Genomic DNA, 26,965 nt, shown 5'->3' with positions numbered 1-26,965 from the left:
GGAGCTACTACATATTTTTTTTTTTTTTGAGTGAGCTCTGTTATGCGGTATCTCAGTACAGTACATTGGAAATTGATCCTTTTCATAGTAAAAGGGATTTTATAATTTTATGGTAACTTGCTATTTTGAATTCGATATAAATTAATACATGACGCATTGCATTCTGTCAGTTAAGGTTACTGGCTGTATAACACACCTAATACAAAACCTAGAAAAGCCAGTATCCGAGGGGTAGCCGTGTTAGTTTGGATCTGTAAAAGCGGTAAAAAGTCCTGTGGCACCTTATAAACTGACAGAAGTATTGGCACTTATGAGTACACATCTGGCTCCAGAAGCCTCCTGCTGCGAGCCAAGCCCAAGAAAGAAACCAACAGAACTCCACTGGCCATCACATACAGTCCTCAGCTAAAAACTTTCCAACGCATCATCAGTGATCTACAACCCATCCTGGACAACGATCCCTTACTTTCATAGGCCTTGGGAGGCAGGCCAGTCCTCGCCCACAGACAACCCGCCAACCTGAAGCATATTCTCACCACCACCGACACACCGCACCATGGTAACTCTAACTCAGGAACCAATCCATGCAACAAACCTCGATGCCAACTCTGCCCACATATCTACACCAGCGACACCATCACAGGACCTAACCAGATCAGCCACACTAGCACCGGTTCATTCACCTGCACGTCCACCAATGTAATATACGCCATCATGTGCCAGCAACGCCCCTCTGCTATGTACGTCGGCCAAGCTGGACAGTCCTTACGAAAAAGGATAAATGGACACAAATCAGATATTGGGAATGGCGATATACAAAAACCTGTAGGAGAACACGTCAATCTCCCTGGATACACATAGCAGATTTAAAGGTAGCCATCCTGCAGCAAAAAAAACTTCAGGATCAGACTTCAAAGAGAAACTGCTGAGCTTCAGTTCATTTGCAAATTTGACACCATCAGTTCAGGATTAAAGACTGTGAAGGGCTAGCCAACTACAAAAGCAGTTTCTCCTCCCTTGGTGTTCACACCTCAACTGCTAAAAGAGGGCTTCATCCTCCCTGATTGAACAAACCTCATTATCCCTATCCTGATTTTGCTTGCATATTTATACCTTCCTCTGGAAATTTCCACTGCATGCATCTGACGAAGTGGGTATTCACCCACGAAAGCTTATGCTCCAATACGTCTGTTAGTCTATAAGGTGCCACAGGACTCTTTGCCACGTCTAAAAAAGCAAGGAAATTAAAAGGTAACATACCCTGTGCTGCTCCACCCAGAGACACACACCTCACCCAGCAGCACAACCACCATATACTACAGAGATTGTACCACAACCTTAACTCAGTAGGGATGCCAGCCTTTCAGCATCACCCTGCCAAAATTCCACCTCCATACCACAGTCAGACCGGACTATCTTCTCTCTCTTCCCACCACTGCCCCTTCTGCACAGTTCTGTAAAATTACACATATGCATGTTTGAGGAAAGTGGGGGTGGAAGGCTGGCATCCTTACTGGGACAGAGTTAAGTGGGTGATAGCAAGTGATGGATGACTGATTGCATGGCTGTTAGGAAATGTCTTGATGCCTTACCTTGTTTGTTTGTAGGGCTTTTGGGGTGGGTGGATGTGGGGGGTTTAAGATGTAGAATTTTGTGGTTTTATTGGTGTATGTGTGCATGCGTACGTGTTTTTAATTGAGAGTTTCAACCTTAGCCATCTTTTAAACCTAAAGTTTTATTTGGAAATAAGCTGTTAGATTTGTGCTCAAGACATTGTCAACATTATTAACCTATGAATTGTACATCTTGAATAATGCAAAACTAAAATCATTGTTTATTTTGCGGGATGAAATAATCGTAACAAGAATAAATGTTACATTTTACGTAGTAGTCTGTATTCTTATGGTGCTTACAAATATTTTATAATATGTAGCTGCATGAAAGTGGAATGTGGTGGCCATTTCATGAAGTACTCCCACGCTTATTCTGCTAATGGAATTGATTTTCCTCGCTGGTGGATATTCTGGAAAGTGCAAGGTGTGGTGATGACAAAACTCGTAGGTGCCTGAATCCATTTTCTGTTATAGGTTTCAAAGATGTAAGGCAACATCTGCTTCTGACCAAATCCATATGCCAGTGTATGCAGTGGTGGTGTGCATTGTTCTTAAAGTGCATGTTGAAAGAAAATATCTATTCAAAGCCATATTGTTATCTCAGTAATCTAAAAGTTCCCAAAGAAAGAAGTGCTTTTGTCCATGACTAAAAGCCACTTGATGAAATTTAAATGAAATATATGAGAAGATTAAAGTTAATGTCTGAAAATTGGCATATTTGAGCATTTGCTTTATTTCACAAGGAGAATTTTGTTCCCTTTTTAAAAAAGAACTTTATTAGAATAACATAAAAGTGAGGACATTACTGGAGAGGTGGAGAGAAGTGGGTTATCAGAAAAGAGTGATTGCATGACATGGAGGCTGTGTGCATAGAGGGTTGGGGAGGGCATTCCAGGTGCAGTAGAAAGCATAAAGGCATTTGTGGACACTTGAAGGGAAGCAGAATTTGTATAGCCCAAGGGCTGAGTGAGGGAGTAGAGGAAGATGAGATATAAGCAAGACAGAATGATGTAGAACCTAGCAGATAGGGATAAAAACATTTTGGCCAGTAACATTGTGTATGACTTGCAGGATGCAAGCTGGCTTTATTCTTACACTGTTTTCTCCAATACTGCTAATATCTCAAACCTTGCAACTTCAAACAATGGCCCCACCATCAGAAATGGCTGTTGTAAAATCAAATTTTGTGTCTTGAAACACACTCCTCCCATTAGTTATGTGGAGAAGTTCTTGCCTTTCTGACCTTGAGACTCTTGGGCAGAAGTCTTTTTTTGAAAGTTGAGGAAACATTTACACCATTTTACACTTTGTCACCATGGTGATCTTGATTACACACACAACACACGTTTTTATGGAAGAAGCACTTAAATTGCGGTGAAAAAATGCAATTTTAAAATTATAATTATTTGGTCTTTTTTATTGTGGGTTTGTTTTTTTTAAGGCTTTGGTGTTGAAATACAAAATGTGTTTGAAAAATCATGTATCAATAAAAATCAGAGTGATTTGAATTTTCTAGTTGGTAAAGAAGCAGTTGGGGATGTGCCTTTGACATTGGAGTGAACAGCAGCTCGAATCATAAAATCGTAGGACTGGAAGGGACCTTGAGAGGTCATCTAGTCCAGTCTCGTGCACTCATGGCAGGACTAAGTATTATCTTGACCATCCCTGACAAGTGTTTGTGTAACCTGCTCTTAAAAATCTCCAATGATGGAGATTCCACAACCTCCCTAGGCAATTTATTCCAGTGCTTAACCACCCTGACCGTTTGGAAGTTTTTCCTGCTGTCCAACCTAAACTGCCCTTGTTGCAATTTAAGCCCATTGCTTTTCATCCTATCCTCAGAGGTTAAGCAGAACAATTTTTCTCCATCCTCCTTGTAACAGCTTTTTATGTACTTGAAACTGTTATCGTGTCCCCTCTGTCGTCTCTTCTCCAGACTAAACAAACCCAGTTTTTTCACTCTTCCCTCATAGGTCATGTTTTCTTGACCTTCAGTCATTTTGTTGCTCTTCTCTAAAATGTGGTGCCCAGAAGTGGACACAGGACTCCAGTTGAGTCCTAATCAGCACAGAGGAGAGAGCAGAAGAATTACTTCTTGTGTCTTGCTTACAACACTCCTGCTAATACAGCCCAGAATGATGTTCCTTTTTTTTTCTTTTTTTTCCCCAGAAGCGTTACACTGTTGACTTATATTTAGCTTGTGATTCACTGACCCCAGATTCCTTTGTGCAGTACTCCTTCATAGGCAGTCATTTCCCATTTTATACGTGTGCAACTGATGGCTCCTTCCTAAGTGGAGTACTTTGCATTTGACCTTATTGACTTCCATCCTATTTACTTCAGTGCAGACCATTTCTCCAGTTTGTCCAGATCATTTTGAATTTTAATTCTATCCTCCAAAGCACTTGAAACCCCTCACAGCTTGGTATCATCTGCAAATTTTATAACTGTACTCTATGCTATTATCTAAATCATTGATGAAGATATTGAACAGAACCAAACCCAGAACTGATCCCTGCAGGACACCACTCAATATCCCTTTCCATCTTGACTGTGAACCACTGATGATTACTCTCTGGGAACAGTTTTCCAACCAGTTATGCACCCCACCTTATGGTAGCTCCATCTTGGTTGTATTTCCCTAGCTCTGTTTCCCTACTCATTTACTTCTGACACTAAATTAGATGACTATGAGAAAGTGGACAGTAGTCGTTAACATGTATCATAACTTTTATATATGATCAAGGTTCCAGGGAGGCTTAAGCCAATACTTTCAAAAATACCCACTAATTTTAGGTGCTTCAAATGGCATATTGAATTGAACTCTATTGAAGTTGTGTGTGTTCAGCACCTTTCAGGGCCCAACATCTCTCAAATTGAAATCCTGAAAGAGAGAGGCATTTGAAAATTAGTTGACAATTTTGGGCTTTAATGTTTCTAACTCTTTCATCTGGATTCTGATATAACATTTTTTACTAGTTAGAGCTATATTTACCGTTTTAATGCAAGTTGTGATGCCAAACTTCGTCTGTTGTGCTACAAACCCCTTATTACTGAAACGGTTATCCTATTTGTTTAATGGACTTGATACACGTTGCCACTAGTTCACTTTTATAGATAAACCCCTGACTTTACGAAGCAACTCCATTTGAGTACCATCAATGTGATAATGACTTTGAAGTTTCATATTTTTTCTGGAATTGTGAAATGGAAACCAGTCCCTCTTCCCCAAATGCTTATCTGCTTTAGTTCATTAGAGCTTAAAACAAGAAGTTCAGCCTCACATTTCCTGAGGGAAAATACTCAATCCTTTCCCATGAGGTTTTTTTCCCCCAAAGCATTCTAGTAGAGGGTGCAAGGGAAAACTAGGGAGAAGACGGTGAGTACGTTATGTATTTTAAGTGGGCTGCATTGAAATCCACATATTTCATTTTAACAATCGGAGAAGCTGAGTTTGAGGGACCACTGTTCATAAACAGAGGATGTTTCAGTAAAAAAAAAAAAAAAAAAAAAAAAAGGTAGGCTACCCTACTGGTGATACTAAAAATAAGCTTCGATGGAGGAGGGAGAGAAATAATGGACTTCCAGATAGAAAACGTGTGGCAGCACTTTTCATTAGAAATCTGGGCAAATGTAATTACGAGCCCTCATTCTCATAGATGTTCATCCTGTGGAGTGGAGCACACAGTTAGAATTCTGTATGCAAATGGCTTACTTGCTGTAGTAAAAGATCCTTTTGTTCAAGTAATCCAGTGGTGGTCATTGTAAAATTGTGGGATGTAAATTGTAGCAAGCCAACAGCACATTTAGAGAGTTTAAAACTTTTTTACAATGCGTAACTAAGTAGCCTGTGCTTAATGTGGGCAACTTTCAGTCAAGTCAGTGAATTGACATCTCTCTAGTGTCACTAAATTAGCTTTAACAAGAAGAAATATCTATCTATTGTATGTTTGTGTCTATAGATCTTAATCTGACGAAGGAAACATTACAAATATTGCATGATGATTCTCCTCACTTGTGTAATGCTGAAATAAAAGGTGCAGTGGGGAAGAGTGTTTGTTAAAATGGAAACTTTTATATTCATTAAATGCCCTGAGTAAAATGCTTAATGGACAGTAAACATTGTAAAATTAACTGTTTACATAGAGAGTGAACAACAGATATCAAAACAGTTTTAGCCTATGCAGGCAATATAAATTACAATTTTAAATATTGATATAAACGTGGTTTTTGTCTACAGTATTAAGCATTGCAAATATAAAAGCATTTTAAAATATTCACTGAACACTGAGTTGCTGGATTGTGCATAAAGAAAAACATGAAGCAACTGTATATGCTGGAAACCAACTGCATAAGAGGAGGCCACCGATTATAGGATCACTGCATGCTTTTCAAGCACCAGCTCTAACAGACAGTAGTAATCTTCATACTAGATATTTCTTAAAAGAGAGAAGTAAAAATAACATCTTGGGCAAATAGTGCAACTTCTGTTTATTGCTCAGTTTAACCACATTCTTATATACACAGATTACACAATAAGTAAGGGTTATATCAACACAAGATGGTAGGTGTGACAGGATTCCTGGGGTGCAGCCTGGGACTGTGGGACCACTGTGCCCCCTTAACTCTCTCCAGCCTGGGCTGTCTCTCACAATGCCTTGCTAGTGACCAGCAGCAAACCCCTCCAGGCACTGTGATCACTCAGCACACCAGCATGTGGAGCCCCACACACCCAGCTAGATTTCATGAATGCTCCCAGAGCCATTCATAAATCACACAGAGAAAGACACCAGGGCCAAATCCCCCCTGCACCGTACTGCAGGAGTACACCGTCTTGCACTGCTCAAGATGAGCAGTGCAAATTTATTAATTGGTTCATCGCTTCATCAGTGGAAAGTGGATCTACACCAGCCTTTCAAAAACCTGAGCAGATTTGCCACACACTTCATACAAACTCACTGGTGAAGATAAACAGTAAAACAAATTTATTGATTACAAAAAATAGATTTTAAGTGATAGGCAAAAAGTCAGAGTTAGTCATCATAAGAAATAAAATATAAGCACCCAGTCTAAACTCTCAACCTTATTAGACTGGGAAAAACTAGACTAAGCAATTTTTCTCACCCCACTGGATATTGCAGTCCTTTTAATATACAGATATCATCTTTGAAATCTGGGCCAGTCCCCACAGTTGGAGTCTTCAGAGGTATCCTTGTTGCTTGTAGCATAGGTGGGTGAAGGAGAAAAGGCCCAGCATGAGCCTCCTGAGTTTGGTTTTATACCCTCAGTCCATGTGCTTGGAAAACACAAGTCCAGGCATGTCTGGGTGACGTTGGTGAGTCTCCAGGCAAAGTTGAGCAGTTCCCCTGATGTGGGCCCCATGCAGGTGAGTCATTGCATTGTAGCTCCCTTGCTGGACAATGGTTGTTGATGGATTGATTGACACCCCGCCCAGGTGTTGGTTACTTTCCTTGCTGTTGCCTCTGGGGAGCTAATATCTAGCTGATTCCCCAACTTACAACATGTTTTAGTGACCACCATACAACACAATTCTCATAACTTCTGATGCTCCAATGATACACATATATGTATAGAGAACTGACTTTCAGCATATGATAACCTTTCCCCTGAGACCTTACAAGGCATGCTTTATATGTAAGATCACGATTATATAAAAATGAGACATATGGGGGTTTCAGGATGCGCCCCCATGGTATAGAATGTTGGAGTGGGGATTAGTGAACAACAGAACCACAAGGTAGAAAAAAGGATGCTTAGGGGATCATTCATTGGGGGGTGTTAGGTGTTGTGTATGCAAGAACTTCAGGCTGCTGCATTCAGTTTAAGAATCATGTTTACATGACCGTATTGGATTTTTAGGGAGCACCTGAGTAAAGGCAAATAGTGGAAGTGAGTCGTGAGAGAGATTTGGTGGCAACATGTGATGCTGCAAGGTTCATGTGATGATGGAGGCTATTTCAGGCATGGAACATTGTGTACGAGTGTTTAGTCCTGAGTCAGAAGCAGCATGAAACCAATTCAGTACCCTGCAAACTGGAATCAAAAGATTGAGTTCTATTCCTGGTTCTGTTACTGACCTGTCTGATCTTGCACTAGTCACTTTGCCTCTCTGTAACTGTTTCCCCATCTGCAAAATGGGAATAATGATTCTTGGTTTCCTTTTTAATACACTTTAAGATTTGTATGTGAAATAAAAAGGGCCATATAAGAGCAAAGTATTATTTCAAAGTACCACTGGGCACTCTTTTTACACTTGAGCACTTTGTTGCCCCCACTAAATTGTGTTTGCAAGGTTACTTTCTGTCCAGCTTTAACTCTGATTTCAAAATTGAAATCAGTCTTACATTTGACTAATACATCTGGTGTCACTGTTCAGAAAATGGCTGCTGGTGGTAGCCAAAAGTGTAGTCATTCCAATTGTCATTTCAACCTCAAATGGACTTTAGTCCCATGTGAAAATTATCAGGTAAGTTTCAAGATTCTGAAGAGCAAAATGGGTGGAGGTTTCTTGTAATGTAGCTGTAATCCCTTTCTTTTTATATGAAATGTTTGCATGGCAAAGATGAATGAAAAAGGGCTTCAGATGTATCCTCTTTGTACATCTCTCTCTTTATCACAGGTGTTAGAATACTATGTTGTGGTGATCAAGGCAAAAGTAACCTTTTTTTTTTTTCTCCGTTGCTCAGGAGGGGAAAAGCAAAGAGTTGCTATTGCCAGAGCCATCTTAAAGAATCCTCCTATTATTCTCTACGATGAAGCCACATCCTCTTTAGATTCAATTACAGAAGAGGTAAATTAGGATAAAGAATCTAAAGCCTTTTCAGCTGCATTCTGTCCAACTTTGCTGGCCCTCCAATCTCCTCCCAGAAGAGATTTTGTTATGTTTGCTTTTTGTCTAGCTACTCTAATGCCATTCTTTAGTATTGTCAATGAGAAGAGTAAAGAATCTTTCCCCGAAGGCCAAAAGTTGAGACACTAAGGGTATGTCTACACTGAGATTAAAAAAAAAACCTGGCACTGCACTCAGAGCCCAGGTCAGCTGACTCTGGCTTGGGCTCACGGGACTGTAAAATTGTGATGTAGACATTTGGCCTGGGGCGGAAGCCTGGTCTCTGAGGCGCTCCCGCATCGCAGGGTCTGAGAGCCTGGGCTCCGCCCCAAGCCCGAACTCTGCACTGCAATTTTATAGCCTCATGAGCCGGAGCCCTGCAGAACCTGAGTCAGCTGACCCAGCCAGCCGTAGCCATGCCACAGGCTTCTTATTGCAGCACAGATGTACCTTGAGATTCCCAACCTACATGGAGCCAGAGCCAGCAATGTCAGGTCCACATCTGAACTACTGTCCTGTTTTACAGCGTGACATCCTGTTGCAGCAGTAAGCCGACACCATTTGAAAGTGTTGCAGTTGCTAATGTACTCATGGGGTCCACTTTAAATAGAGGAATTTGGGTGCTGTTTAACATTCATTACAATATAGGTCATTTAAATGATTGTGACATACTGCAAAATAGAAAACCTTTCATTCATTGTGGAGCATCATACTGAGATGCAAGTCAGGTACACATACCCTACACTGCTGGTATTAATTTATATTCATTTCATAGAAAGGGCTGTGAAATATCAGGATGTTGTGACACAGATGTCATGACATTACCACAGCAACTGCATCAGACTTCATAACCACCTCTTTGTGCTAAATACAAAAATCTCAGCAGTAACAGTAATTTCATGAACTAATCGCATTTTCTAAAACTAGAGCTAAAAGAATGCAGTTTGCAAATTGTTTCCACTTGTGTAGATTATTTGGCATACTTTGACCGCTGATCACTAGACTGTGCTTATTTTACAGACGTAGGGAAGTCATTTAATGTACACTTGGTACATGCTTATGGTGTATAATACAAATAATGATCCCCCTGTCTGAAGTAGACCACTTCCCTGGACTTCTGTTTTTATCATTTGTGACAAAGAATTCTGAACAGTACTAGTTTTTTTCCTCTCATTTTGCTATAATTATTGCAAGGTTGCCAAACAAAGCTGAATGTTTGCACAACACAGCTGCATTTTAAAGGCAGCAAATAAAAATGAGTTCTTTCCAGAAATGTATATCTTGTAATCACAATGTTTTCTGACAGAGGCTAGCTTTATTTAAAGAAAACAAAATGCATATCCCAGCTTGTGTAGTAGTTACCCTAAGAGAGCTTGTGTATGTCTACACTGTGGTAAAACACCCCTGACACCTAGTCTCGGACCCTGCGTCAGTTAACCTGGGCTCTGTGGCCACGCTGCAGGTCTTTCATTGCATTGTAGACATAGCCTCAAATCATACTTTTGCATCTGAGGTATGCAGCTCGTGAAGGTGGAAAAGGAAACACTGCTTCTGACTTGATGGGGTTGGCTGTAGATAGTAAATATTTCCTTGGGCTTTTGTGGTTTTGGGAATATTTGTGTTCCTTGTTGACACAGGCCAGGGTTTACATTTAAAAATTAGGTCGTTGTAGCTACTTCATCCACAGTATGAAAAATCCACCCCTCCTGATCGACGTAACTGTGTTGACCTAACCCCCATAGACGCAGCTATGTCAATCGAGAATATTTCTGTCAACCGAATACTTCTGTCAACCAAACTACCATTATTTGGGGAGATGGTGTTCCTACACCAATGGAAAATCCCCTTTCATCAGCATCGGCTGCATATATGTGGCAGGTTAGGTGAACATGGCTCCCGCGGCATAGTTATACTGGTATAATCTCCATCGTGTGGACGGTCTTGGCTGTTCTTTAATTTTTGTGGATTTGGAGAGTAAAACGTTACACCTGCACATGCCACAGCTATCAGCACTGTTTCTTGTACAGTCATACTACAAACTTTTTTTTCCCCTGAAGGTGAGCAAACACTTCCCTTCCTCTACCCTCTTGAGATGTTTAAACTTCTGAGAGAAGTGTAACCTCCTTTGGCTTTCCTTCACACTGTGAAGCTCCACTTTGAGGATTTTCACAGAGCTACTGATGTCTTATTCTAGGCATTGTGTTGCTTCTTCCAGAAATAGTTCCAGATATTTTTCGATTTGGGGCTTCGAAGACATTCTTCAGCATTCACTAAAACTTTGTTTGAAGTGTTACACGACCTGATTTTATTTCCTCTTAAATGCACACATATAGACGTACATTTTTAATTTGCAGAACATTCTCAGTGCCATGAGGGACCTGGTGAAGCACAGAACAACTGTTTTCATTGCACACAGATTGTCAACAGTAGTTGATGCAGATGAAATCCTTGTCCTAGATCAGGTGAGAGAGTATCACCCTGTGTAATTCAACTTTGACATGATGTGCATGTTTTAGTGACTGTGTGCTTTTGAAATCTATAAATTATTTCTGAGTATACAGAACTGAACTGCCTTTGTTGGACATGAACCATGTCTGAAAAATCTATCCCAAATTTCTCATACATAGTCATTTTTCTTGCAACAAATACAACTTATCAATGACAGAAATGTAGTGTATCTGTACATATGTATGTCTGTGTTTTTATATGTTGTAGTGTGCTTGTATAATTCTTTTAACTACATGTAGTTACTAATGTTTTAAGTGGATTACTGTAAATCCTATTCACTGGGCAATCTGGTATTGGTTTAAGTGGTGTACAATTTACCTCTATTATGGATTTCTCTCATGTTGGATTTCTAATGTGTTCCCCCAATTTATATTTCATTTTCATTGCCCAGTGAGAGTGGCCACTTTTCAGATACATCCCTTGTTTCTCACTGTCAATAGAAAAGAGAGCAGTGGGCTCTGTGTTTCTGCAGATAAAATTGTTGCAGGATTGTTCCATCTAATTATGGTAGAAATCTGAGCACCACTCTATTGTGGCTGGTAGCTCTAGAAAATTGTAATTATTCCCTCTGTCTTTTTCTCCACCCCCAAAAAGAGACTCTTTCAATATTTGATTAATATCACTGTTCAGCCATCACCTCATACTCTGTCTATTCTATGTCCACCTTCCTCTCTGTTACAATCTGAGTAACCAAGTTAAAATAAAAGTGTTCCTAAAAATCACTTAATAGCTTTTTAAAATCGATATCTCCGTAGATATTAGTGATTTAGGTTTTGTCTGCTGGTTATGGATCTTCTTAAATTTGTTAAATTTAGTAGTGTGCTCTTCATCTGTTTTATTTGCTATTCATGTACTTGAATCCATTGAAATCTTCAGTGACTAAAATATTAAAATGGTATATATCGAGAAGAAAACAGACAGATATTTCTTTGGTATGTTAAATGATTGTGCTGGAATTTCTTAAACAAGAAACTTTTGAAGTGAGTTAATGGTATTTCTCAATATCCCTGAGATTCAGATGGAAGAGACAAAATTAGATAATGGAGTAAACTCACTTCCCACCTGTCTGCTGTTTGCTGCTTTTGCTAAACATTTAAATAGCATACATTCATGTGCCCCTACTTTTCTATAAAAAGTCAGACCTAGCGCAGCATTTACTGTGGTTTATAACCATATGTAATGAGCCAATCCATGAATTATATAATGTAGCACAACACAGTAAGAGTGTGTTTTGTATTATAGTATAATTGTTGGATTTAAAAAGAAACACAATTAAACTAGTTCATTAGTGTTAGCTGAACAGCTGGGATGCTTAGGTTCATCAGTTGTCTTGCTTTTCCAAGCTCCTGTTTCAGTAGAGACTGAGTGATGTCCTCAGTCAGGCAACATGATGCATCACTCCCTGCTGGCAGGCTGGTTCATGAAACCCTGCTTGTGTGCAGGGTACAATAATGGCAACCAATTAAATAAGGATCAGGAAAGGAGAAGGAGCTGGAAAATTGTATAACCCTTTTGCTGCATGATGTAAATATTACACCACAGGGTTTAGTATTTTCTCCTTATATGAATCAATAATCAAAATAACACATTTGTAGCTTTTATTATGCAGTCTAATAAGTGAGCTTAGCTTTTGGACCCACAGAGAGCACACACACTTAGTTGCCAATATAATTTGAGTGACTGAACTTTCTACCATAGGAGCAACTGAGGCCTTCTCAAAACACAGAGGTTGCACCAATTTAACTTAAATCAGGTTTTAAAACAATTTGGTTTAATTGTGCAAATACTTGTGTGGACATTCTTATTTTTGATTTAATAATGGCTTAATTCAGTTTAGCATAAATTTATTCCTAGTCAATTTAAACTAAGTCAAGATAAGGCAGATATATTTTTATTTTTGGAGCGTTCATATGGCATATGCACTAATTTAATAATAAATCCTAGCTCTTACGTATAGTGCTAAACCTAGTTTAAATTGTATCTTTAGTTTAAACTGGTACAGTTCTTCATGTAGTCAAGCTGTGAACTTTGCCCAACTGAGACCTGAGGTCTGCACCTAATTTTCATAACCCAGAGAAGACTACAGCTCTCTGTCTTTAACATGGAGTGTGGCCTGAGAAGACTGAGTCCATACATACAGTGCTCCCTCTAAATGAGCCTGTCTCTGTGGGTTTTGCCTCCTTACTAAAGAGGAGGATTTCTCTGAGCTACACTGTGAAACTGTCTGGCCCATGCTTTTGTCACCTTCATACTCTAGAGCAGCGGTTCTCAACCTGTGGGTCAAGACCCCAAAAGTTGGTCGCAACCCTGTTTTAATGGGGTCACTAGGGCTGGTGTTAACTTGCTGGGGCTCGGGCCAAAGCTTGAGCCCCACCACCCAGGGCCAAAACTCAAGGGCTTCAGCGCTGGGCAGAGGGGCTCAGGCTTTGGCTTCAGCCCTGGGTGGTGAGGCTGAAGCCCTTTGGCTTCAGCTCTGGCCCTCCTGCCCGGGGCAGCAGGGCTCAGGCATAGACTTTGCCACCCCTCCCCCACCCCTTGGGGTCATGTTTTTGTTGTAATTTTTGTTGTCAGAGCGGGGTCATGGTGCAATGAAGTTTGAGAACCCCAATCTAAAGATCTGATAGCGTTCAATCACTAACTGTATATATATTTTACAGGGTAAAGTTGCTGAGCGTGGTAGCCATTTACATCTTCTTGCCAGTCCCAGCAGTCTCTACTATGAGATGTGGCACACACAGAGCAGCAGAATACTAAATAGTAATATCAACCAGAAATGGGAAGAAAGAAATAACCATATGTCCAAAGAAGAGGAAAGGAAGAAACTACAAGAGGAAATTATCAACAGTGTGAAGGGCTGTGGAAACTGTTCATGCTAAGTGTGTGATGCAGGATTAAATTTCTGCTGCCAGTTAAAGGGTAATATAGGACTGCACTGAAGCACAGCTGTGATTTGGAAACAAACGATCCAGACACTTCCTGGTTGGTTTTGTTTTTTTACGGTATCTCAACGCAGCATAACTTCTTTAACCAAAGGATTTATTTCGACGTCTGTCAGAATCTCTAATATTTAAAGAGGTGCATGAGAGCTTTTGAAAAACTCTCAATTTATTGCTAATTAACAAGGCGTATTTTTATGGAAGTTTCAGACATTTATACATTTTACTGGCAATCACTTGTCAAGTGACCGAGATCATTTCAGCTGGCAAAGATGGAATTGTTTGAACTGTATCATTAATCGGTAAACAGACTTGTTCTTTATTTTCCACCATTGATGGCTGATAAAGGTGTTTTATATTTTTAATGTGATTCAGCTAACTTGAATTTGTATGCTAAAAAATAAGATGTTCTTAGTTATTAAATGATTCTCTGGTTTGAAATAACGTGTTTCCTTTTTAAGAACAACAAAGCAAAAAAAGCCTCTAGTAGCAAACTCAAATTTGGAACAACCCTGCTCAGTTGTTCCTTCAAAATAACTCTGCATTTTCCTTTCTGGAAAACTTCATAGTTGTCCCATTAAAGAGGAAATAATATGTATTTTTAAGAAGTATTTAAAATCTCTAATTAAAGAATATAATTTGACATCACATAAATGTTGTAATCCAAAACATTATAAAATATAGTTTACCCTTTACTTACTTGCCAAGAAGAGAGTTCAAGGTTCTGAACCTTGAAGAGAGTTCAAGGTCTTTGAAATATGTTGTAAGACCACTGCATCCTGCTTTATTTCACTCATAGTCCTAGGGAGCAATTAAAGTTCAGTAAGGCTAGTTTGTGAAAGAATGGTATTTCTATCATTTTGCATGATTGTATGAGAAATCAACCAAAATAGCTTTAGGGCTATTGTCCTAATAACCATATAGGTTTCTGTACCCAAGGCCAAAACATACGACATTCTGAGAAACCTTAAATCTCTCTAAAGCTTGCAAGACCTCCCAGGACTGGGCCCTAAGATTGTATCTATTTGGGCTTATCTGCAAGGGGAAACTTATCAGCATAACTCCACCTTAATATTCTAATTCCATCCTCCTCTAACTCACTGCATGGACACTGCTATTCCAGAATAGGAGTACTTTTTTTCCCGGTTTAGCGTCTGTCCCTAGCAGAATAAATGTACCCACAAGGGGCATTTTACCAGTTTATAGTATAATTATGCTGGTAAATTTCCCTGTATAGATAAGCCCTTAGTTATTTATTAATTGTTGGAGGAGAACCTTGGATGTCAAACTCAAGTCTTGGTAGCAAAATATTTCAAGTCACCTTAAAGATTCGTTAAGGAATTCACTTCCTAATAAAACAGGAAATTAACTTCTTCCAAATGAGTAAAATAAGGTAAAGGACAAGACCAAAACCAGAATTTTCAGTTTTCACTCATTTTGGGTGCCCAACTTGTGCTTGATTTTTTTTGAAGTTAATGTGAGCTGCAGGTCCTTTTTACCTCAGAAAATTGGGCATGTAGGTGCCTCCAGGTCAACACCCAGAAATTGAAGAACCCAAAGTTACTGAACACTTACTAAAATGTGGCTGCAAATGTAAATTATTTACTTTTTTTGGTGTTGTAACATTCATTTTAGCTGAACCTGTCATCAAGCTAGCTACAAAAAACATGTAAAATTAAAGGAGGCTGCACTTTTGGTTTCTTCCTTTTTGGCTAGTCTAATTCTCTCTGTTAAAATTTATGTAAGAGAAAAATAATCTGTGCCAATACATAACATATGCTCAATTAAAAATTACTGTAAAGAGAGTGTCAAAATACAAAGATGAATGACCTTCAGCCTTGGAATGCAGAAGATAGGTAAAATCATGGAAATCTGTGGTGACAGTTCAGAATTATTTCTATTTAGGGCCTCCCTTTTATTTTCCCTAATGGAATGTCTCCTTTTTAAATTTGTTTTAGCAGCACAAAGACGACAAACAATATAATAATCTCAACGGCCAGAAACAGCAAAGGGTTGATAAGTCCCTTTTGAGATGTTTTTCCTTTCATATATGATGTGACTTCAAATAACGCAACTAGTTTTTTTAAATTAAATAACTTATATCTACTGCTCTATGTACTGAATTATGGACAAAAGCTGTATTTAATAACATTTCAGTATTTTCTTAAACCCCTTCGTTGCTTTGACACATTACTTGATGTTTACATGTTTTAGTGATTGCTATGTAAATTCAATTGTGGTGACAAGTTTTTCTGACTGGACAATTGCCCACATATTACCAGGCTTATATACTTTGTTCATTACCTAAAAACAGATCTAACACTAGCATTATATTGAAAGTATCTGAAACGAACCAATAATTCCTTTGCTAGAGTATATGATACAGGAAACCTGCTTTGGCAGCTAAGTAAGCGCTGTAATGAAGCTGACGCGTCTTAATCAATTGGAAAAAGTTTTGCGTAGTACTCCAGAACTTTGAGTGTTATTGCCATTGTAGGAAAGGGTGAACTTTTTAGCCAACAAATACCATGAAATTTATTTTGTTAATTTGGTAAAGGGTTTGGAGCAGAGGTGTGGCTATTGCTAAACTGCACATCACCGTCGTCAGTTTTGGCAAGGGTGGGGAATGTAGGAGATTGGGAAGGCTTCTAAACTGATCTTCGTGATAAGTGAGTTGGTTTTTTTTCCCCCATGTCCTATATATTTTCCTATACCTAAAGGAGAAGAGAATTTACTTAGAAACAGATACTTGTTGTAAAGCTGGAGGGTTACAAATGGACTTGGTTTTTCCACTGCTACAGCTCTGCGTTACTCCATCAAACAGATGTGAGATCAAAATGAATATTATGTCTTGCCTTGTGAGTAGGAATGTCAAAGGAGTAGTAGCACTTCACTTATTGATCTTCGTGTTTATTAGAGATGTAAAACTCTGGTTCTGAATTTGTTAGGATTGGATTTGTGTGTTCATGTGTCATGCATTTACATAGGCTATTCTAAACAGGCATTTTAGAGTACTTGCTGACCTGAAGAATCAGAGCTTAGGAGGACTTGAACAAATACAGAGAGGTGTGCCAAGTTTTGGGGCAGAGGATGTCCTGTTAAAATCCCTAATTTACAGTCTTTGATGGGAAAAATCAGTTCATTTTGAAATCTTCTCATGGCTGTGTGAACAGCTGTAGATCCTGTTAACATTGGGGGTAGCAGAACTGATACATCCCTGTTCCAAAACAGCATGTTTACATAATGTTTGGAAGTCTTGTGGACCGGGAGCAGGTCACTGGTAAAAATTAAATCAGTCCACGACAATTATAAAACCAAAGCTTGCCATGTTGGAGTGAAAAAGTCTGGACTAAATAATGCCACTTAAATCCATTTTTTGTCTCTAGAAGAACTTATACCTCTTCAATTGTGTTAATTATTTCAATAAATGTATACTTGTTTGAGATCCATATTCTAATTGTTTAAAATGACTGCTTCTTAAAGCAAGTATCAGCCTAACAAATCTAAAATCAAGATGTTTAGAGCTATTTTTTATTCCCAGGGAGAAACTGTCTGAACAGAGAATATAAAGATAAATATATAAATGTCTTTAGTTATTGTTTAATTTGCTATGGTTAGTAAAGTTGGGGTTTTTACAAATGTGAATTTATAATTCTCCAGTGCAGGTGGCTTCACAGTTTTATGCCCCCTATTCTGTAATCCATAACAGCATTTAAATATGTTTGAAATTCAGATGTGAAATTGTCAGTTTTCTTTTCAGTATGGGAAAATAAAATGTAAATTGTACATTATAGATAAGATACCCAATGTCCACCAAAAGCCAGTTAAAACCATGTTAGTGTAAACATTCAGTTGGAAAACTTCCTACCATAACTCCATTGTTAATCTGTGCATAGATAATTATTACTAATTAAATGATTTATCTTGTGAATGGAAATGTGTGTCCTCTTGAAACAACGTTTACAACTTTACAACAGTTCCCAGGAGAAACCAATATTTTGTCAGCAACATGCTCAAAATAAGAACAGATATGATTTTAATAGCAACAATGGGAGTGTTGCCCTGCATCCACTAGGAAGAGAGCTTCAAATTGTTTCTTAATAAAAGTAATTGTTTGCGGTGCTCAGTGATGTCAGTGACATTGATAACCAATTATATTGCTTTAGGGTGTGTATTAGGTAATCAGAAATTTTGGATGATCAGTCAGAAAAAGGTAAGTTGATATTGTGCACCCAAATTTTCCTCCGCCACTCCCAACATACACACTTATTTCTTGTTAGAAGAAAAACTAAAACAATTGTTTCACTACATAAAGAGCTTCCATATTAGCTAGGTCATACTGAAGAATATCTATGCTCTTAGTAAAAGCTTATTTTTTTAGTTTAAAATCATGCATCATTCATATATTTCTTACATACGTTTACAGCTAAATACTCCCACCCCCATCAGCTCCTCCAGCACAGACTTCTTATTGTTTACAAGAGCTGTTGAGCCATACTCTTGAGACTAAAGTTCTCTACTCACTGTTCCTCTGCATCTGTAGTGCTAGCTTTCCCGTTGGAAATGGAAGTATGAAATACACTTACTGCAACCCAACTTATCATGTAGTTGTGTTGATGCATTATGTTTCACACACTTGAGCTGCACTAGCCACATGTCATGGTACCACTTCATTATATAGTTAGTGTGTTTGAGCTCTGCATTGTCTTGCAGAGAGTGCTGTATTACTGGAATGAATGAGAGCGATCCTGGAACAGATTAGAGTCTAATTATAGCACCCTCCAGCTGTTGTTTCTAAAGTTTCATTTACCGCATCTTTTAATAATATTATGCAGAAATGTTCTATAAATGCTGACTGACAAAAAAATATAGCCATTCATTTGTAGAGGATGAGTTAAAATAAGTATATATTTTTTTCTCTTGGTGTATCCGCGTAACTTCTATTAATGCTAATTTGACTTACATGTGTGCATCAAAGAAAACAGTAATTTAAGATTATAAACTGCTGGATTGTTATAAATTAGGAATTGTTTTGAGATTGCCAGGCTTCTCATTTAGAATCTCATTTGTGTTTAAACAATGGTCTCAGAGATGGCTGCTCAATGTTTTGTTGATTCTTCTATTCCGCAGTGGAGAATTTCCTGTGTCTTTTATCTTACATTTATCAGATGGTAGTTTGGTCCATTGGAATATCTGAAAAGTTGGAGGATATTTTTTTTAACCTGTTTTGCTAGGGGTTGTGGCTCAAGCCAACACAGGTTGCTAGGAGTTTTGACAGTGTGTCTGTATCTTTATTGCCTTCTAATAGGGAGGTCAAATTTCTTGAGGCGCGTGGGATCTTTACTTTCAAAAGCCACAAAATGAAGCCTAAATTGGTGGATTCAACAGTAGTATTGTGTGTAGGTGCACCACGAAGTGTGATGGTGATGGCAAAATACTACAATTACGAAAGTATTATAAAACTACAATTAGAGTCATCAGAGTTCTTGGCTTTATTCACTATACACTTATTTTTTTTCAAATTTCTGAAGTACCCCGTGAGACAAGATGGGTGAGGTAATACCTTTTATTGGACTAACTTCTGTTGCTGAGAGAGAGACGCTTTCAAGTTTACACAGAGCTCTTCTTCAGGTCTGGAAAATGTACTTGGAGTGTCACAACTAAAAAGAAGGTGGAACAGATTGTTTAGCATAAAGTAGTTAGGACATATTTCAAGGAATCATTCAAGGTGAAGTGGCCCGTTATCACCTCTTCAGTCATGGTGAGCCGGCAGAGTTAAGTGGTTTTTAGATTGGATTTATGGCTAATTACAACATTCTGTGTATTCAGTCCATGATGTCTAGCAAAGTTGAGATTAAGCCCTGTAATAGTTGAAGCCCTGAAAGATATTAAGCCATTTTACATAACTTGTTGGCCAATGTCAACATGGGAAGAGTATCCACTAAACTGTATACTTACTACACATTCAGGCAAAAGCCTGAGAAAGGGGCTGAGCCTTACACTGATCTGAAAGCTTTTGTTCCAGAGATGAGGATCTACCCACTCAGAGTGCCCAGGCCTCGGCTTCCTGTTGAACACCAGGGTCTGATAGCTTGAGAGCTCCAGCAGACCACACCACCTGTGGTGGCACATAGGGAGAGAGACAGACTCCTCTAAAGCCAGGACCCAAGCTATGGAGGACTGCATAGATCAGCACCTGGAATTGCTACCGAAAGCAAATAGAGAACCAGTGCAGTTTGAGCCATTTATGCTACCAATCATGCAGACAGCTGCATTCTGGTCTAGTTGAACTTCCAAGTAGTCTTCTAGGCAAGCACTTTTGTGAGTGACTCGATAACTTGTAAAAGTAAGGGATTCCTACAACTTGCTGGAGCCATGGAGAGTGCAAAGAGGTGCTGTACAAGTTTCTCTAGAAACAGCTCTCCAATTTAATCTTGACTATGATACCCCAATATTGTTCCAGTGCTAGGTCTGTCTTAAGTAGTGACAGCCATTTGTACCAAATTGCATGATGGCTTTATGATGTGAGGGAAGAGGAAGGAAAACAAAAACCTTCAATTGTGACCTAAGGCAGAATTTAAAGTTGGATCTCAAGAGTTGAAAGACTAATGAGCCATCCTCGCTCATTCCTGGTTTTCAATCTTTTGCAGCCATTAATAAAATTGTCAAGTAAAACACGTATGTCACCAGGACCGGCTCTAGGCACCAGCAAAGCAAGCACATGCCTGGGGCAGCATGTTTCCAGGGGCGGCGTTCCAGACATCCTTTGTTTTTTTTTCCCCCGTCTCGCTCAGTCAACCAATGAGCCCCTGCGTGGGGCGGGGCAGCAGGCTCAGTGTGGGGGTCCAGCCCAGGGGAGGTCCCTGCCCTGCCCCCCTGCCAGCAGGGGAGTGGGGTGATGTGGCTTCTTTCCCCCTGCCCATCCTACCTGCACATGTCACAAGTGGCGGAGGAACCGGAGCCGAGCGGAGCCTGGGATCGGGGCAGGACCCGCAGCCAGTAAGGGACCCGCTGTCCTGGGCGGCTTGGCGCTGGGCGGGCACCCCTGGTCCGCCCCCCTCCCCGCAGCCACTCTCAGTTACTGTCCCCTCTGCAGGTGTGGGACTGGGTCTGAGATTGGGCTGGGGGCCCACGGGTGGGATGTACAGCCCCGAGCACCTCACTCCAAACACTGCTATAGCATTACGCATTTTTTTAACATTACCAGTATCAGTGGCTTCTGGTGAGCGCAGTTTCTCAGAACTGAAATTACTGAAAAATTATTTGAGGTCCACCGTGTCTCAAAATCGTTTGTCAGGACTCGCATTAATTTCAATTGAAAGTACCCTTGCAAAAAAATTAGATTTCACTGAATTATTAAGACTACTCAAGTATAAAAACCAGAAACCTTCAGGTCATATAAATTTCTTTTAATTTATGAGAAACTGAGTGCACCGGAAGACACTAACGTTTTTCATTATAGTGTATAGTTGAACCCAAATTGTTTGTGATTTTGTTAAAATTAAATGAGTACATTAGTAGGAAATTGTTTTATTTCACCAACTACAAATTCTCTGTTTTCATTTTTTTTAATTTTAAACAGTCAAAAAACAAAACTAAAACACTGCAAAGTGCAAACGTGTAAAAGCCACACACACAAAAAAAGGGGAGGGGGAGCAAAAAAATTTTTGCTTGGGGTGGCAAAATACCTAGAGCTGGCCCTGTATGGAACACCAACCTAAAATGTGTCCTGCAAAGCTTTCAACTTGGGAGCAGAGATTTTACTTGCAGTATGAAAAGAAAAATAAGTTTGTGCAGGCTGTACATCAGCTTGTTACATCATTTGAATATATTCTAAAGTACTTTGGTGATTTTACTGGCCTTGTTGGAAAACTAATACATATTTTGAAAAGTATGGTGTGAAAAAAGGGAAAGCTTTAATTTTCAAATAATTATGGAGAATGGAGTATAAAGGTCAGTCTCAACTATAACTGTATTTGAAAAACCCCATTGCAAATCCATGCATAATTCATTTATGAATTCAAAGAGCTAACTTCTTTTTTAAAAAAGGAAATGTATGTTCATCTACTTACATGCATTAGTCTAAGAAATGCTTAGACTGCCTTAACTTTTCAAATAATTGAAGAAATGTCTCACGGAGGCTGCACGAGCTGAGAAGAAATGAGAAAAGAATGTTTTCATCATAAGTCAAATTCTGTAATGTCTTGTTGATAACTTCAGTGTTTGCTAGTAACTAATGGCATGGTTTATTGACGCCATTAACTCCATGTACTTCAGGAATGTTACAATTTTGGGGGGACAAAGGTATTTCAGACCTGAGTTACTAAGAACTTTTTTTAACTCTGGAACGCATCCCCTCACAGGACCAATTGTCGGCAGAGCGTGATGCCGGGGAAGGCACCTCTGGCGAGTACACATTTCCAATCAGACTGAAGGGGTTACATGCTGTTATTTTTAAACCTGAATTAAACAATTGAGATAGAAGTTATCGGCGGCCACTGCAGCTACACAGATGGTGTTCTTCGGCAAAGGCTGTTTATGTGCCCGGGGATGGCCTGGGAATCCTCCCTTGAGATCTCTAGGAAGCTTTAACGGAGGTACTCTGCAATCCTTTGCAGAAGGTTTCTGGGAAGGGCTGCCTTAGTTTTGTCCACCACGGTAGGACACTTTCCCATGCAGAAAATTAACACTTCTGGCATCATTGCGGCACACAGCATTGCAGCATAAGGACCAGGTCTGTACCCAGATGCTTGCAGCATCTGCTCCCTTTCCACCTCTGTGACCCTCAGTAGAGTGATATCACATATGGTCACCTAGGGGAAACAGGTGAAGGTTTTAATGCTAACCCTTAAACCACAAGCAATTGGATAAGTAATCCGCCCCGCTTGGTGAATTTTGGGTCACACAACCACATTTTCCTGAGCGTGCCCTGGTTGTGGTTGGAATGGATCACCACGTATTGCAGCCAGCATTTAAAAGGGTGGGGGGCATGCTTCCTGTTCATCTCCCACACCAACCCCGTCCCGCTGTAGTAACAATCAAACTACTTGTGGGACTTTGCGCGGGTGCCTGTCTGCAAGCACCATCCAGGTTGCTATGGGAAAGGGGGTTGTGCTGAGATGGCAACCATTGATCCCAAGCATGTCTTAACAAAAGCTGAAGCACAAGACCTCTCGCCCATACCTCGTGGCCTTACTCACCATGGCCGGAGCAGCAAACCGACTCTTGCAGTAGCCAGCTGTTCTGCTTAAGTTGTGGTTTGCAGGGAAGTGCATTGAGGGGTGTTTCTTTTATAAAAAGATTTAATCTTGCACCAGAAACTATGTATGCGCTGTCAATTCTACCCTGTGCTTTGTATTCTTTGCAGCTGAAACCTTGTCCGTAGGCACATCCTCCACGCTGGGACAGAGACTTTCCCAGATTAGAAGGCGGAAAAAGAAGACTCGGGAGGACATATTCAGTGAGTTAATGCATGCCTCTGAGAGTGACAAGATGGAGCTCAGCGCATGGAGGATTGCATTGTCGGAGAGCCTGCACAATGCCCGTGAGGACAGAAGAGCATATGGGGAACACGAGGGTGACACGCAGGAAGAGATGGTGTGGATTTTGAGGGAGCAATCAGACATGTTGAGGCGTCTGGTTGAGGTTCAAGAAAGGCAGCTGAACGCTAGAGTCCCGATGCAGCCTATGGTGAACCTTCTGCCATCATTGCCAAGTTCCACATCCTTCTCTCCCAGATGTTCTAGGATGTGGGTGGAGGGGAAGTCGTGTAGCCCTTGCACTCAACTCCAGGGGATGGTCCAAGGACCAGAAGGTGCACATTCCCACACCTTTTATTGTTGTTGCATTGCAATTGTAAGAAAGCTGTGCTTGTTTCTCCCTCCCTTCCCCCAGTGTTATCAGTCCTTTTCCCCCAGGTATACTCTTAGCCCAGCAGAAGAATCTGTCCTATCTCGGGGTCTCTCCTTCTGCCCTTCCACCCCCACGAACATGATACAGTTCTGTGGTGACCTAGAATCCTATTTTCAATGTCTCCGACTCAAGGAATATTTCCAACACGCCTCTGAACAACATACTAACCCACAGAGACCTTCCTACCAAGACTACAAAAAGAAGGATTCTGGGTGGACTCCTCCTGAAGGTCAAAACAACAGACTGGACTTCTACATAGAGTGCTTCCGCTGACATGCACAGGCTGAAATTGTGGAAAAGCAGCATCACTTGCCCCATAACCTCAGCTGTGCAGAACTCAATGCCATCCACAGCCTCAGAAACTACTCTGACAACATAATCAAAAAGGCTGACAAAGGAGGTGCTGTCGTCATCATGAATAGGTCGGAATATGAACAAGAGGCTGCTAGGCAGCTCTCCAACACTACTTTCTACAAGCCATAACCGTCTGATCCCACTGAGGGTTACCAAAAGAAACTACACCATTTGCTCAGGAAACTCCCTGAAAAAGCACAAGAACAAATCCACACAGACACAACCCTAGAACCTCGACCAGGGGTATTCTATCTGCTACCCAAGATCCATAAACCTGGAAATCCTGGACACCCCATCATCTCAGGCATTGGCACCCTGACAGCAGGATTGTCTGGCTTTGTAGACTCCCTCCTCAGGCCCTACACCACCAGCACTCCCAGCTATCTTCGAGACACCACTGACTTCCTGAGGAAACTACAATCCATCTGTGATCTTCCTGAAAACACCATCCTAGCCACTATGGATGTAGAAGCCCTCTACCCAACATTCCACACACAGATGGACTACAAGCCGTCAGGAACAGTATCCCCAATAATGTCACGGCAAACCTGGTGGCTGAACTTTGTGACTTTGTCCTCACCCATAACAATTTCACATTTAGGGACAATGTATAGCTTCAAATCAGCAGCACTGCTATGGTTACCCGCATGGCCCCACAGGATGCCAACATTTTTATGGCTGACTTAGAACAACACTTCCCCTAATGCCCCTACTCTACTTGTGCTACATTGATGAAATCTTCATCATCTGGACCCATGGAAAAGGAGCCCTTGAGGAATTCCACCATGATTTCAACAATTTCCATCCCACTATCAACTTCAGCCTGGACCAGTCCACCCAAGAGATCCACTTCCTGGACACTATGGTGCTAATAAGCGATGGTCACAAAAACACCGCCCTATACCAGAAACCTACTGACCACTATTCCTACCTACATGCCTCCAGCTTTCATCCAGACCACACCACACGATCCATTGTCTACAGCCAAGCTCTACAATGCAACCGCATTTGCTCCAACTCCTCAGACAGAGACAAACACCTACAAGATCTCTATCAAGCATTCTTACAACTACAATGCCCACCTGCTGAAGTGAAGAAACAGATTGACAGAGCCAGAAGAGTACCCAGAAGTCACCTACTACAGGACAGGCCCAACAAAGAAAATAACAGAACACCACTAGCCATCACCTTCAGCCCCCAACAAAAACCTCTCCAACGAATCATCAAGAATCTACATCCTATCCTGTGAAAGAAGACCCATCACTCACAGATCTTGGGAGACAGGCCAGTCCTTGCTTACAGACAGCCCCCCAACCTGATGCAAATACTCACCAGCAACCACACAACAAAACCACTAACCCAGGAACCTATCCTTGCAACAAAGCCCGTTGCCAACTGTGTCCACATATCTATTCGGGGACGCCATCATAGGGGCTAATCACATCAGCCACACTATCAGAGGCTTGTTCACCTGCACATCTACCAATGTGATATATGCCATCATGTGCCAGCAGTGCCCCTCTGCCATGTACATTGGCCAAGCTGGACAGTCTCTACATAAAAGAATAAATGGACACAAATCAGACAACAAGAATTATAACATTCAAAAACCAGTTGGAGAACACTTCAATCTCTCTGGTCACTCGATTACAGACCTAAAAGTTGCAATTTCTTCAACAAAAAAACTTCAGAAACAGACTCCAATGAGAGACTGCTGAATTGGAATTAATTTGTAAACTGGATACAATTAACTTAGGCTTGAATAGAGACTGAGAGTGGATGGGTCATTACACAGAGTAAAACTATTTCCCCATGTTTATTCCCCATCCCCCACCGTTCCTCAGACTTTCTTGTCAACTGCTGGAAATGGCCCACCTTGATTATCACTTCAAAAGGTCCCCTGCCCACGCCCCCACTGGTAATAGCTCACCTTAAGTGATCACTCTGGTTACAGTGTGTATGGTAACACCCATTATTTCATGTTCTCTATGTATATAAATCTCCCCACTGTATTTTCTACTGCATGCATCCGACGAAGTGAGCTGTAGCTCATGAAAGCTTATGCTCAAATAAATCTGTTAACCTCTAAGGTGCCACAAGTACTCCTTTTCTTTTTCCTTTTCCTTTCTGTCTCTGTGTGAGCATAATAAAAATGAACAGATTGAGGAGAAAAGGCTCTTTATTCATTCAGCACAAGCAGTTAGCAGGAGTGTAGTTTACAGGGGAGTACATGCAATGAAGGGGACAGCTAGGTAAGGAACAACACACAAGTGTCACATTACCGTGGGTCATTGATGAAGCTACTTTTCAAAGCCTCACGTAGATTCAGTGCACCTCAATGTGCTCTTCTTATTGCCCTGGTGTCTGGCTGCTCAAAATTGGCTGCCAGGCGATCTGCCTCCACTCCCCACCCTGTCGGAAATTTTTCTCCCTTTGTTTCATGGATATTCTGGAGCACTCAGCAATAACAATGGGGATATTGCTTTCACTGAGGCCTAACCTAGTAAGCAAACTACGCCAGTGGGCTTTTAAACGTCCAAAGGCACATTCCACCACCATTATGCACTTGCTCAGCCTATGGTTGAACCGCTCCTTACTACTGTCCAGGCTGCCTGTGTACAGCTTCATGAGCCATGGAAGTAAAGGGTGGGCTGGGTCTCCCAGGATCATTACTGACATTTCAACATCACTAACAGTTATTTTGCAGTCTGGAAAGAAATTTCCTGCTTGCAGCTTTCTGAACAGACCAGAGTTCCTAAAGATGTGCGTGCCATGCACTTTTCCCAACCAAC

The 26,965-nt window shown here is 40.6% G+C and overlaps 1 protein-coding gene across 3 annotated transcripts in view; it reads left to right on the top strand.

Moving 5' to 3' along the window:
- ABCB7 (ATP binding cassette subfamily B member 7) overlaps positions 1-14,351 on the top strand; it is a 65,132-nt gene extending 50,781 nt beyond the window's left edge. For all 3 annotated transcript variants that reach the window (XM_073361125.1, XM_073361124.1, XM_073361126.2), the window contains 3 exons: positions 8,321-8,424; positions 10,818-10,925; positions 13,629-14,351. In XM_073361125.1, coding sequence (XP_073217226.1) covers positions 8,321-8,424; positions 10,818-10,925; positions 13,629-13,847 — 431 coding nt within the window. In that variant the 3' untranslated portion in view covers positions 13,848-14,351. The remainder of the gene's footprint in view (positions 1-8,320; positions 8,425-10,817; positions 10,926-13,628) is intronic.
- Positions 14,352-26,965: the final 12,614 nt, after the last annotated feature.

Source organism: Lepidochelys kempii, chromosome 9 (assembly GCF_965140285.1).
Source record: "Lepidochelys kempii isolate rLepKem1 chromosome 9, rLepKem1.hap1, whole genome shotgun sequence".
Taxonomy (NCBI): domain Eukaryota; kingdom Metazoa; phylum Chordata; order Testudines; family Cheloniidae; genus Lepidochelys; species Lepidochelys kempii.
Note: the sequence above shows the minus strand (reverse complement) of the source record. Positions and strands in the feature narration are given on the sequence as shown.